The 14,620-nt window shown below is 37.9% G+C and overlaps 2 protein-coding genes across 4 annotated transcripts in view; one reads left to right on the top strand and one right to left on the bottom strand.

Moving 5' to 3' along the window:
- Nucleotides 1–2,279, bottom strand: part of NUDCD1 (NudC domain containing 1) — a 41,233-nt gene extending 38,954 nt beyond the window's left edge. The window contains exon 1 of the mRNA XM_037502681.1: nt 1,936–2,279. Within this exon, the coding sequence (XP_037358578.1) occupies nt 1,936–2,221 (286 nt within the window). The 5' untranslated portion in view covers nt 2,222–2,279. The remainder of the gene's footprint in view (nt 1–1,935) is intronic.
- A 60-nt stretch (nt 2,280–2,339) lies between these two features.
- Nucleotides 2,340–12,094, top strand: ENY2 (ENY2 transcription and export complex 2 subunit). Of its 3 annotated transcripts, none has more exons than XM_054692026.1 (5): nt 2,340–2,444; nt 3,972–4,048; nt 8,047–8,117; nt 9,405–9,479; nt 11,816–12,094. In XM_054692026.1, the coding sequence occupies exons 2-5, from the start codon at nt 3,981–3,983 to the stop codon at nt 11,890–11,892; spliced, it is 291 nt and encodes a 96-aa protein (XP_054548001.1). In that variant the 5' UTR covers nt 2,340–2,444; nt 3,972–3,980; the 3' UTR covers nt 11,893–12,094. The 3 variants fall into 3 exon arrangements, with proteins under 3 accessions (XP_054548001.1, XP_037358600.1, XP_054548002.1); XM_037502703.2 differs by having other exon boundaries at nt 2,340–2,516; XM_054692027.1 differs by lacking the exon at nt 2,340–2,444 and adding an exon at nt 2,633–3,224.
- Nucleotides 12,095–14,620: the final 2,526 nt, after the last annotated feature.

Raw genomic sequence — 14,620 nt, 5'->3', positions numbered from 1 at the left:
TGTATTTCAGTCACTCTGCCTATTCTGTTCCCCACTCTGTCTCTGGTGAATCCTCTTACCCCGTCCCCCCCACACACACACCTCTGGCCTGTACCCCAGTTCCTGTATGCATAAATAAATCTTTTCAAAAAAAAAAAAAAAAACAAAACAACAAAAAACCCAGAATTGAAAGCTATCATAGGGCTGCCTTGCAGAGACTGCAATCCAAAAGTGACAGCAGGGAGACTAGTCAGAAAGTTACTATAGTTCAAGCAAAAAATAACTCTGACTAAGACAAGGTTGGAAGCACTCAGAAGACAAAATCTTGAGTTGGGTGGATTTACTGACATTGAATAGAAAACTAAAAGAGATGAAATATTCCATGACTCCATAAGAAGCTACCACGTAAACTTACACTAATATCCCAATTTTTTATGCCACCCTGGATCTAAGCAGTTACAGGAAGTGCATACTAAAGGGCATTGATCCAGGTTGGCTTAAAAAGAGACTATTAATGCAAGCCTATATAGTTGCCTATGGCCAATGACATTAAACTCACTCCAAGCAGTACCTTATGCATTGCAACTTTTTTCTTGGAATAAGCCTGATTTAGTCTGCTGAGGGATGAGAGGTGACATGGAAGAAAATCAAGCAGAGACCACATGAAACAGCCTTAAATCAGTGGACAGAGAATGCCCCAAACATATGAAGAATTCCAGCCAAGATGGGCAGAACCACTAGCATGTCCATAACTGAACTAAGATGCACAAATCAGCCCATGTCCTACCTGAACTGCAGACCTATGAACAACAGTAACTGCTTACTTTTTTGAGCCACTGAATTCTGTGGTGGACTTTTAATGCATAAATTAAACACAGTGGTACCATTCACTGACATGGAAAGAGAGCAGGAAAGAGCAGACAAGAAAAATCAAGCTTATTTTATCTCACCATGGTCAACTCTTACTTATCCTTCAAAGAACTACTTAGGTATCAACTCTTCCAAGAAGTTTTCCCAGAACACGCAGGCAGGTTGGGAAAGATAGGTAAGTCCTTGATGTTTTGTCCTCATCAAAGTCACTGCCTTACCACATCATTTTATAATGATCTGTTTACACTTTTCTTCCCAAACAGACAGCAGTGCTTTCACTGTGTCTCACTCAGCTTGGTATTTATTATCAGTATGTAACATAAAACAAGCTCTTGATAGATATTTCCGAATTTTATAAATGAGTCATTAAGCCTGATACTATAAAGTCTCTAGGCCAATCAACGATTACAGATCTAGATCAGTATTTCTCAAAGCGTGATCCAGTGACCACATACATGCATCTTAATCAGCAGCTTGAGTGTTTAAAATGCAAATCCCTAGGTTCTTCATTATCGAAAATGCCATTCTTCACATGGTAAAAACAAGCATGACTATTCTTTCCAGCTCCAGCTCAAACAAGCAGCAGAAGCGTGGGTATTAAACCAACTTCCCCTCAAAATATTCTAGAGATGATCAATATCAGAGAGTCGTTAGTCTGATAGCACCGGGTAACTGAAAATACTCTGAACTGCCATGGGGTTTCATCTAGAGGAACCAGGAACTGGGGATCCTCCAAGGTATGCTTTCCCACAGCACACGTTGAGAGGATGCTCCAGGTTTCTCCACAGCAGGGGCCAAGCCAGGGGCCGGCAGGCGGCCGGAGCCTTGACAGCAACCGCGTGCTGGAGCCCCGAGCCCCAAAGGCCGTGCAAAGGGTCGATCCAGGGTCCCACGAAGGCGGCTCTCACGGGGTTCCGGGGTAGTGTCCTCCTCCAAAGGCGGCCACCCTGAGTCCACCCCAGCCCGATGTGCCTTAAGAAGGCCACGATCGCCTCGCCTGCCCGAGTCGGAAAGGAAGTAAATTCGGGCGATAGCAGCAGCGAAGTAAAAGCAACGGGGTATAAAGGGGGCGCCGCCGCTTCCCACCTGCATCAAGCTCCAGCTGGTAACAGGGCAGCGGCTCTAAGGAGAGCTTGTAACCCTCGAATCGGGGATCCAACAGCGGTCTCTTCACTCGGAGGGAGCAATTAGCAGCCACCTCCATGGCTCTCCAGGGTCCCAGCGTGGAAATTAATAAAGCTCTTGTTGAAAGGTCCGCGCTTCCCTCGTAGCACCCAGGCTGGGAGGCGGCGTGGTTCCCATCCCAGAAAACACTGCGGGACAAAATGCCTTCTGGGAAGTGTAGTACCCGTGAGAACGCTGACTGCTGCATGCTGGGCCACGTAGTTTTCTGGGCCCCTAGCGCCCAAGACCACAGCGCTGTCTGGACTCTCTTACCCAGAAGGCCGAGCAACCAGGAGGCGGCCCGCGCTGGTTAAATTCTCACATTATAGGCAGGGAGGCGAGACCCCGCCCCGGAAATGCGTGTTCTAGCTTTCTGTGTGCTTAGGTGCCCGAGCTACTGAGGGTCTAAGTCTGGGCAGCCGAAGAGTGTGGTAGGTAACGGTCGCCAGCGCAAGGGTCATTTCGTCGCTGGGAAGGGACGGCCCTCGCCCGCGGTGATGGTGGTGAGCTATGCCCGTGGTCCTTAGGGCCGGGACCCGGGCCCAGCCCAGGCTCCTTTCGATGTGCTGTCTTTCCTTAGCTTCCCCGACCCGCGCTCGCGGGCCTGTAGGGCGCTCCGGCTGGGCGTGCTACCGGAGTTGGCCCGAAGCCAGTCCTCGCTTTGTTTTCTGGCTCCTCCCCTCCCGCCTCTCCCGCTGTCTCCGCCCTATTCTATTTTCCCAAAGAATGTCTGAACTGGGAGGCATCCCTTAGCGTCCTTCTTTTAACAGTGAGAAAACTGAGGCCTTTAAAAATTAAGTGACTTGTCCAAGGTCACTATCCATATTTGAGGGGCCAAGGCGAAATCATATTCCGTATTCCAGGACTGGTGCTGACTGGACCTCAGCATTATTTTGAAAGTGTTAGCCGCCAACTGCAAAAGCAGACATTTCCCAGAGGTTTGCCCGGCCCCTTCTTGACGCTGTTCACCTCAAGAAAATAAAAACAAAAACAGAAATCAACTGTGAAAACTCCTTGGCAAGTCTTGAGTTTTCATATAGGCGAGATGGGAGACGACAAAAGTAGGATCAAGTTAGTGACAGGTTAGGTGGGGGGTAACTTTGGCTTAGTCCAAATTTTACAACTTAGCCTTTCTCTCCTTTTTTTACAGCATCTTCTCAAAAAAAAAAAAAAATCAACTATGAAAACTCCTTTGCAAGTCGCGTTTTCATGTAGGCGAGATGGCATACAGCATCTTTGTTTGGCTTCTCTGTTTTTACTGAAAATTGAGATTCTCTAAATGAGGAGAATGAGTTTCAGATTTTCTTTTCACTGTATCCCCAGCAAACTTTGGTCCAAAGCATCTTGGTACTTCACTGCTAGTTTGGCAGTTGTGATTCTGGGTACATCCTCAGTGAAAAGTCAGCACTTCAAACTTACCAGGAAATCTCATTCTTTTATTGATAGGTTGTTTTGAGTGCAGTGAAGGTGCAGAAATGTTTAGCAGTCAGTTATGTGCAATTACAGTGTTCAGGGGTTCTCAGTTAAAGTACCTGAGTTCAGATCCTGCCTTCTCCCCTCTATATCTCTGTGCCTCAGTTTCCTCATCTGTAAAATGCAAATGACGTTAATACTTACAAGAATAAATTCTGGGAATTAGATGTGATAAAAACCCAATAAGTTAGCCCAATACCAAGCACATATGTTTTTAATAAGTGTTACATTAGTTACTGCTGTCCAGAGACTTGTTAACAAAGAGGATATGGGGGAAGAAAATTATATAAAGTGAGTTCATCAGTATGACTTCTTGAGATACAGTAAATAAGATTAAGAGTAATGAAATTCATAACACATTGTTGAAATTTATTACCTTTCAGTTGGTAGACAGAATGTTAAATGTGTTGGTATGTTTGCCTAGAGGATTTAGAAGAAAATGCTTTGTAAGTGTTCCGTATCTGAAAATACATGTTGATGTTCAGGTTAGCAAGATGAACAAAGATGCGCAGATGAGAGCAGCGATTAACCAAAAGTTGATAGAAACTGGAGAAAGAGAACGGTAAGTAATAGATTATGTTAATAGATTTGACATCTATACATTATAGTTGCACTATAAGAATCAAAATGTCAAGGAACAAAACTGATGTCAGTGGAAAGAATTACAGTAAACTGAGATTATCAAAAGTTTCGTTTTTCTAACATCTATAAGCAGGTATGTTCATTATTGCAAGTCTTTGAGGGAAATGAATGATGTAGAAATATGAAAATGACTCAAAGAATTATAATCTGCATGGAAATAACTGCAGTTGAAGACATACATAACATTACACAGGTTTTAACAGAGAAACAGTATGATGGAGCCAGTTTCAGCTTTTAACCTTGGAGCAATATGTGTTGTTCTGTTATCAAACATTCTTCTTCCTTCCCCTCATCTTATTCTCTCATCTTTTCAGATTTTAATTTAAATACCATATCTTCTAGGACTCTATTAAGTCCCCAATACTTTGTTCTGTCCTAACATTCTGTTACACTGTAACCACCTCCTTTTTAGTTTCTATCCTCCAAATTAATCTAAATTTCTTGGCAGCAGAAATGTCATTGTATACCCAGCATTGTGCCTAGCACATGACTGACCAACTGCGTATTTGAGAATGAACAGGCTTAGAAGTACAGAGAAAAGCTTAGAAACCAAGAATGCTTCCAGGAGCAGGGTGATAAGTTGTGTAAGAGAAGTATATATAAGGAACAGGATGGCTCTTTCATCTTTACGTAGGGATTAAGATGATCACAGTTAAAATCTCACCGAATAGTAAAAAAGGTACTTCAGCTGGGAAAGATTTGTAATTCTGCAAACCAGTAGAGAGGGCAATCTAGGTAAATTTAACAGAATGTGCAAAATCACAGAGATATGTTGCAACATGATAATATTCAGAGGAACTATAAAATGAAAACTAGAAGGTAAACTGTTAACACATGCATAAGAGGACTGTGGATTTTGTGTAAGTCAGAATTCTATCCATTGAAAGTGTTAAAAACTGGACCTCCCTGGTGGTGCAGGGGTTAAAATCTCAGTGCTATCAAGCTATCACTAGCCGCTGCAGCATGATCCCGGCCAGGGAGCTACCCACAGGGTGCAGCAGCCTCTCCTGTCTTGCCCACTGCTCCCCTCAGCAGTGTCTTTCAGTAGATCCGCCTGTTCTGCTCCCCACTCTGTCTCTGGTGAAGCCTCTCACCCCCCTGCACCACTGGCCTATACCCCAGCTCTTGTATGCATAAATAAATAAAATAAATCTTTTTTAAAAGAAAAGAATATGTTAAAAAACTGAACTCAGGGCCTCCCCTGGTGGTACAGTGGTTGAGCGCTGGGCTGTGAAGCTGGCCGCAGCCTCTGCAGCGCCGATTCGATCCCCGGCTGCTAGGTGAGGGTCCCACATGGCGCACAGACCTTTCCTGTGTAGCCCTCTGTCCCCTCAGCAGTGTATTTCGTCAGTCTGCCTGCTCTGCTATCCCCTCTGGCTCTGGTGAATTCTCTCATCCTCCTGCACTTCTCACTGTTACCAGTGCTTGTATAAATAAATAAATAAATCTTAAAAAAAAAAAAAAACAAAAAACTGAACTCAAACTGGCTTAACCAGTGCAAATACATAAACTTATCTAACTAAAAAATCTGGAGTTTGAAGTTGCTTCAGGCACCACTGGATTCAGGCTATCAAATTGTTTTCAAGAATATGTCTTTTCTTTCTGCCCTGTTTTCTCCCCTGTTGGCTTTATTCTCAGACATGATCTACCCAACTCTGTGGCAGAGGTTAGCATTTCAAAATTTACTACATTCTGCCTAGTAGTTTCAAAAAGCCACCTAACTCGCTTCTACTTGGGTAATATACCAATTATCCACCAGCTTTGCTTAGGTCACATATCTGCCTAGATCCCTATCTAGATTTCTTATACTGAGAGTGGTAGAGTGGTTTTCTTGGTGGTGGTGGTTTTTCTTTCTGTCAAAGAAGGGGCAGGAAAATGAGTGGTGGGTTTGGAAAAACTTGCGTTGTTGTTTTTATCCTTGGGTGGTAGGGGTCACAACAAATTTTAAGAAAGGGAATGACTTGATCACGTTTGCATTTTAGGAGTGTTGTTCCAACAGTGTGGAGGGTAGATTTGTAGGACTAGAGATAGATTATAGAAGAATGTGTTAGAAGATTATATCAGGTGAAAAAATGAAAAACAGCAAAATTGGAAAGGAGAATTTAGAATTTTTTTTAAAAAATTAAAGCAGCCCTCAATACAGGAATGGGAAAGAAAAGACATCTAGAACAATGCTGTATGAAACTGAGAAGATAGCAGTGCCAGCAATGAGTATACATGATTATATTTCATTTGTTTGTGTTTTCAAACACATGCAGCTTAAAGCTAGAGTTTCTGCTATATGTCATGTCTTGTTAAGGTGCTAGAGATACAGTGGTGTACAAAATGAAGGCTATTTTTCATTGGAGCTTACATTCTACTGGACAGAAACAGACAATAATTGTATAACATGTCAGATGGTGATGAGCTCTAGAGGAAAAATAACACAAATAAAGAAGTGGGTTATTTTGGATAGGGAAAAAAGCAAACACAAAAGGCTTCACTAATAGGAGATCAGAAAAAATATGAGGGAGTGGGAGGAACACTCTTAAGAACCAAAGTCCTAAGACAGGAATTTGCCTGTCATTTTTGAGGCGCTCATGGACGCTAATAATACTAAGTCAGTTGGAGGAGAGAAGTGATAAACACAGGGGTATACCTGAGAAGGGGCAGATCATAAAGGGTCATTTAGGCTACAACACCTGGGATCTCATTCTGCATAAAAGTCACTGACGGGTTTTGAGCAGTGGGAGGAAAAAATATACAAAGGAAGAAGCAGGGGGACAAACTACAGACTTTGGTAACTGTCTGTTCAGGATGAGATGGTGACTTGAACAGGGTATATATGGCAGAGAAAGTGAAAAACATCAGGATTTTAGGTATATATTTTAAAAATGGAGCAAATAGGATTTGCTCTTGGATTGAATGTGTAGTGTTAACAAAATTGTTGGGGAAGGACACTGCCTGAATCAGAAAGAACGGCGGAGTTACCATTCTGACTCGGACAGCATGATAACATGGGAAAGAAGCCAGAGTTAGGTTTTCGCCCTTTTAAATGAAAGGACCCAATTAAAAATCAAGGATGGAAATGCTTTCATGTAGGTGTCTAAGAATTTTGAAAGAATTGTTTGGGATGTGACATGTTTAACCAGAGAAATTTAGATAATTTAGGTTGCAAATTGAGGATTTTTAAGAGTGGATATGGGAAAAAAAGTGCTACTAAGAAAAATGATATGTTTTGTCACACCCATAACGCCATCAATTGCAATACACACCATTATTTTTTTCCTAGTAAGAAGAAAACATTGCCAACTAAGTTATGTAGACATGCCTGTTACTAATTGTTAAAATGTGGGAAATAGCCATCTTAGAATCAAATACCATAGTTACTGTATAATCATTGTATAATTACTATGTATGTCTAGTATAAGAAATACCATAGTTAATGTATAATTTAGAACGTAAATGGGAAGAGAGGGGGACGTCTATGACATTTGACAGATGATATGAAGGAAGAGAAACCAAATTTTGACCATAAGAATTTGTATTCAAAAGAATGGATTTTTGTGTTTGAAGAAGTACAGCTGCTCTAAGCCCAACTAATACCCTCTAGAAGTTCTACAAGACCCATAAAAAATGGTGGAGAGAATTAGGAAGTGTACTCAAAAGTCGTAACTTAACTCAAGAAGTATTGTGTCCCACCTACTTCGTTTAATTTTAGTGATGATGAAAATGAGGCCCAGAGTTTAAATGACTTGCATGTGAGGTCACAGAACGACTTAGTGATCGAACCAAGATTAGACCATGGGTGAATTAGGGTTTGGTGACAGGAAGGCAGGAGGTTTTTAGTTGAACGATTGAACCTTTGCTTCAAACATTCTTATCTAAAGTATTGTACATCATTGTAGTTTAATTCAAAAATACTTCTTCTTTCAACAGCCTCAAAGAGTTGCTGAGAGCTAAATTAATTGAATGTGGCTGGAAAGATCAATTGAAAGCACACTGTAAAGGTAATCAGTTTCTTTTAGAAGATAAGCTAATTCCATTGCTCTCAACTGTGTTGGAATTCACTAGAAAAATTAGTATTTTAAGATAAAGTGAGCATAATTTTAAACAAATAAGTAATTGAATTTTGTGTAATGATTTCTTCCTTAACAATATATAGACCTAATCCCTACTTTTTCCGTATGTATCTCTTAAGTCAGACAAGTCTTTAGATCAAAAATACGGAATCCCACCTTTTTTTAGTGTTTCTGCTCAAAGTTAAGTATCAGTTATTTCTAATACATTTTAACTTAACAAATTGAGCACTTTATGGTTGACAGACTTTTAGGAAATATATCTACGGTCTTTAACTGTTATTTTTAAAAGCTCATCCATAAAAGTATAATTAGAGAATTATACTTAATTTTTAGAATGCAGAATGGAAGTTGTTAAATTGCTGGGTATTATTGATTATGCATGTTACCAAGATTAGTCTCCTTATTTTGTAGCTCAACTTTTGTTATGATGGAATGCTGGATATTTTTAGTGAGTTCAGTTGTATTACAGGTTTCTATAAATAATCATGATAATAGAAACTGTAACATAAACCCTGAGAAGACAGTGTGGCAAACTAGTGACAGCATAACTTCGCAGGCATATGGCTCTCCACTGGTAAAACATTAGAGCTGGGTTTCAGCTTGTTTGGTTGAGTTATTTCTCATCAGGCCTCATTTGCCTCACCTGTGAAGTGTGACAGAAGCCCAGCCTGGTAAATTGTTATGGTGCAGAACACCCAGCACATAATAGACGTCCAGAAAATTTTAACTACTTTCCCTCTTCTAGTCCTTTTGGCTCAACCTAGAGAAGATAAAGGAGCAAAGGAATTGTATATTTTAATTTTGGACTATGAAATTACAGGATAGTCTCAAATGACAGATTTTTCCCCCTCAATATGTTCAAGAGATGGTAGGATTATAATGAAATAAGACATCGGGTACAAATTTCCAGCTTTTTGCAGATGTTAGATTTGAACTTTCAGTCAGATTCATTCTAAGTGTTTCAATTATTTGTTAATTTATAGGTTATTTATCTGAGAGAAAAATAGGCTTTTATGTTTTTGATCTGATGAATACTTAATGTGTTTAAGGTTGAATTTAAATCTTCATTAGAAAAGAAAAAAGAAGTGTCCTCTTAAAAAAAAAAAAAAAACCAGTCTGTACTCTAAAAACATGATCTTAACCCTTCCTCTATGAAAATCTTTCTTACAGATAATGATTTTAAATGATATGATTTGTTTTTTGCTTTTGCATAAGAGGTAATTAAAGAAAAAGGACTAGAACACGTTACTGTTGATGACTTGGTGGCTGAAATCACACCAAAAGGCAGAGGTAAGGAATAGATTGTGTGCAAGGAAATGTGTATTAAAGACATGATTTTTTTTTTTCCGCTTGCTGTTCAGCTTTCTGTCTTTTTACAAGGAAAAACACCTTTCCAGAATTATTTGGGTACTTGGATTTCCTCGTTGAGAAGAGTTGTAATTGTTTATATCCCTCTATAGCACGCTCTTGAGTTATAAATGAGACGAGTCATAAATGTTCTTGCCCTCTAAAACAACATGCAAATGTAAATTTATATGGTTATTAAGACAGATAATTTTTAAAATACAGGATTTTGTAAAGGCAAATATTACTGAAGCTAGGATTTTAAACTTTAATCAGATTTGGCCCGACTGCTCTTAAATATTTAATAGTTTGGCGTTTTACTCCAGTTACTGAGTCATTGCTTTGCTTTCTTTTTCCTTGTTAAAAAATAAACAAAACTCTGTCTTCTTGAATGTCTTAAGAATGTGGTAACTCCATAACCTCATGTTCTGCATTATCCATATTTAAGACTCACTACAACCACCTTCATATCTCCATTTAATGTCTGGTTTACAGAAGGTACTGGGAAGAGGGGAAAACATTGATGATATGTAATAAATATTTGTCAGGAATTGCATTATATTGTTACATCAGATATAACTGCATTATTTTCATTTATTTTGAGAAACTTTTTGTAGTTGTCAGTGAGTGTAGATAAATTAGATGACCCTCTAGTTGTTTTCTTACAAAGAAATAGTAAAAAGAACTTTAAGTATTAAAAGTAAGTAACTTTGAAGATTATTTCTAGAGAATACTATTTCCCTGAACTACTGCCTGCTGGGAAGGAGCTTTCCAACCATCTCTTTTGGCCTGTGTATAACTGAAAATATGACCCTTTTTTTCAAGGATGTCTTAAGGGGAAAAATGATATTTTGTGTGTGTTTGTGTCTCTCCACCACCCCCCACGAATTTATAATTCAAATAATTTTTTCTAATTTTTTCTGGTTTTGTTCTGTGATTTATGCTTAATCTAGTAACATTTAGGAATTTGTTATACAGGGTAGAATTTGTCTTTGCTTATCCTTCAATACTTATATCTTGCACATTTCAATCCCTTATAGCTCCCTTGCCAGAAAAGGAGCAAATGAAGAAAAAAGAAGTGAAAATAAATTTTTTTGTTCGTGTTTTCAGTCATCTTTTTATTGTTAAAAGAAGAAGTTTGGTTTTTTTTTTTAACATAAAGTATAATTGGCATTTTTCCCCTTGAGTGTGTAGCCCTGTGATTTTATCTACATGTATAGATTCATGTAATCAACAGTACTCCCCCAAATTTCTCCATGCTATCCCTTTGTAGCCACACTATCCCTAACTGATTTGTTCCCAGTCACCATAATTTTGATGATTTGTGTACTTCTTTATAGAATTCTTTATGGATTTATTAAGATAAATCTGAAATTTCCTGTTTTCTCTGAATATTAGCAAATAACATTAGAAGCTTGCATTAGTTCTCTATTAATAGTCACAAAAGGAAAAACAATGGTGTAGATTTGTTTGTTGACATTTATAACTAAAATTCCAAGGAGCAGGGGTTTTGTTTTTGTTTCTGTTTTCATTTTTATCTGATTAGATAATAGTTACATGGTTCAAAATTCAAAAAGTATAAAATAGCAAATATTAGCACTGTAGCAGTTTTTGTATCTGTGTTGAGTCACACAGTTTGCACATGTATTCCAATTATATGAAATTACTTTCCCAGTGATGTACCAGTTTATATCCTTATCAGCTTCTGTGAGTGCTAGTTTTCTGTCTTGCCAACACAGTATATCACTGACCTTTGCGTTTTAGCCACTCTGATTGGTAAAGCATTTATCAAACTGTGGTTTTCATTTTCATTTTTCTTGTGAGGCTACTACCTCTTCTGTTGAAGAACTATGTGTTTCTCCTTGTCTTCATCACTTTTGTTCATTTTTCTCTTAGCCTGCTAATCTTTTCTTTATCAATTTGAAGAAATTGTAGAGATTACCCCCGTTCATTGAATGTTTCCCCAGATTTTGTCTTATGACTTTGTTTATGGTGAGTTTGACCAAACTTAACTTGTTATGTTTAAATAAGATTTCTCAATCTGCTACAAACTTGGTTTTAAAAGGACCTTCTCCATCCCATGTTTAAAGAATTTGTTCAGGTTTTGTTATCATTGTGCAATGTATTTAAGTATTGAATAGTTCATTCAAACAATGAATTGCAAATATATTTTTGCAAATAGTTTAATCTTTTATTGGTAATTCTGAATTAAATATCAAGTATTAAATTGATGTTTATCAATTGTATCTTCGCGCCCTTATATTTTTATTTTTGTATTTCAGCCCTGGTACCTGACAGTGTAAAGAAGGAACTTCTACAAAGAATAAGAACATTCCTTGCGCAGCATGCCAGCCTTTAAGATTGAATTAGATTGTGTTGTTTTGTGGTTTTATTTCTGAAAGTAAAACTTGACATAAATTAGGAATCATTTTCCAAAATAAAATCCTTTTTTGTATAATGGTATACATTTTTCAGTAATGATGTATACATTGTATTGATTTTTTTCCCTAAATGTGTTATTTTAATAAATATCTCATGAATGAGTTTGAAGTTTCCTTGGATTTTGGAATAAATGGGACTTTATTAACAATTCACCAAATTTGTTGAGAAAGAAGTCAGCAATTAATATAGTTTAAGTGTTAAGTATGTGCAAATCTCTGTGCTAACAACCAAGGAGAAATAAGCAGCTGCTTCTGATTGTCTGGATGTGGTGTGTTCCTTTTTTAATCCCTTTAATATTTTATATGTCCCATCTTGTATTACAGTTTTCTTATTTCTTGTTATAAACTCTGAGGATTAGGACTGGGTCTTACTCATCTTTATGTGCCTTCCTTATTCCTCAAAGAATTTACCATCCTATTGGAAGAGAGAACATGCAAACTGGCTCCATACCAAGCTCCTCTCACATACTCATCTCAGCTGAACTTTGAAAGCAGAAACTAAATTGCATCCCCACATACTAAGGTCAAGAAAGAACTTAATGGGAAGTAATCTCCACCCGTAGCTTTACTCTGACATCAAGATTGCCAAATCCGATGGACTCTCGTGTATTCTCATGTGACCTCTGCTGGAAAATGAGAATGTTGAGCATCCTGCCACTTGGAACTTTATTCCCACTCCTCAGATTGTTTCTTCCTACTACTGGAAGTTCCTTCTGTTTCTTGTGGAGTACCTTTTGTTGTATGGAACTTTAAATAATGGTGTTTCTTCCTCCTGGGCTCTCTGCCTGACAATATACTTTTCCTGAGCAAATCCTTAAAAATGGGTCGGATCATGGCTTCAAACATTAACAGGTTGATAATGGTAAATGCGTCTCCATATCTGACTTCAACCCAGCCTCCAGATCCATATACCCAACTGCTATGGATCAGCTTTCATGGATGTTCCATAAACACCTCAAACTGATCATACCTAAGATAGTGACTTTTTTCCTTCCTGTAACTGCCCTACTGTATTCCTTATCTCTGTGAATGGTACCTCCTAGATATACAGATAATCTGAGGCTTGTTAAAATGTTGATTCTGAAGGGTAAGGTGTGTAACACAAGATTCTGTATCTCCAAGAAGTTCCAAATTTAACACACTGAGTGAGGACCACTTTTGAGTATAGAAATGCTGTAAATTGTCCACTCCCTGCCCTCTTAACTGCCTTAGTTCAAGCCCACATTATTATAGTAAGGTTCTGATATTTACTTGCTCCAGATGCTCCATGCCTCCAATATCCCACACTATTGCCTAAGTGTCCTTACTCAGATTCAAACCTGGCCATTTTATTTCCCTGCTTGAAATTTCTCAATGGTTCTTCCTAGTTTTTCATGGTACATTCAAACTCATCCATAGCACCTAGACCTTTTTTGATCTGACCTTAACTTATTAAGTTAAAGAATCTCTAAAAATACCAAGTTGTATCATCCCTAAATACTTAGAAAACCCAGCAAACTAGAAAGCCCTTCTATTTATTTCATTCTCACTTGACTCAGCTTTTTGTGGCTCAAACATTCCTCTAGTTTGATTCTCCATCACTACAAGAGGCACCTGTACATAGTTTCTCTTCTACACTGTGGTTCTTGAACTTTTGCATGCATCACCTGGAGGGGAGGAAAAGTGACTTTTTTGACTTTGTGTGATACTTGTGGATGAATGGACAAGGGGAAATTAAATGGATGAACGTTACAGGAACACAAAGATAACACAATTGGGTATAGTTGAGGAAAGATTTCACATTGATTTTCGGTTCACTGTTCCAGAGATAGCAATTTTATCTTTCTGATGAGTTTATATTTTAAGGTAGTTTTTGAACCAACTGAACTTTAAAGTTCTGACTCTTGAGACATGCACACGTACAATCACAAGGCTACGCAAGAGTTTTTTGTTTCACTTCATTTCTTAGAAAGTTATGATCTAAAGAAATGATAGTTATCATTTTGCTACCCATTATCAAAAAGGAAATAATTTTCAAAGGTATTTAGAAAATGTTAAAAATGGTGGGTAGTTATTTCATAATACTGTATATGGAAGCTAAATTGCTATAGAGTTACTATTTTACTAGCTTAATAGAAAAAAGGTTTTATGAAATTATTTTGAAATGGAACAAAGAAATAGTTGAACTAAAATACTTAATTGAAAGTACTAAAGAGCATACATAGCTTTAAAATGATAAAACCACATCTGAAACGTTATAATGCAATGTTACTTCAATATTTTTCATGATAGTGCCAAAAACTTCCCACCTCTAGTTTGACATCTTACAAATGTCTTGTAGTTTGCATCTAGAACCATTGATATATTTCAAATAAACCAACTTTGTGAACATCTTGACTCACATCATTGATTTATGTAAACTAGGAATATATTCTTGAAAAATCTTGCCAATTTAATGCTCAATGTTGAAAATGCAATATATTACTGTTACATGACTGCACTGGGTGAGTAAAATACTAATTAGGATTATTATAAGCTCTTTTATAGGATTAAAGAAGATCCAACTAAATTATTTATGTAATGGCTTTGCTTTGGCATTGCTAGTGTGTCATTTGGTTGAGCAGTGCCAAGCCAGGCCTGGTGATGCTAGACATTGGTAATTCTATA

This window comes from Talpa occidentalis, unplaced genomic scaffold, assembly GCF_014898055.3.
Source record: "Talpa occidentalis isolate TD23 unplaced genomic scaffold, MPIMG_talOcc4v2.1, whole genome shotgun sequence".
Taxonomy (NCBI): Eukaryota; Metazoa; Chordata; class Mammalia; order Eulipotyphla; family Talpidae; genus Talpa; species Talpa occidentalis.
Note: the sequence above shows the minus strand (reverse complement) of the source record. Positions and strands in the feature narration are given on the sequence as shown.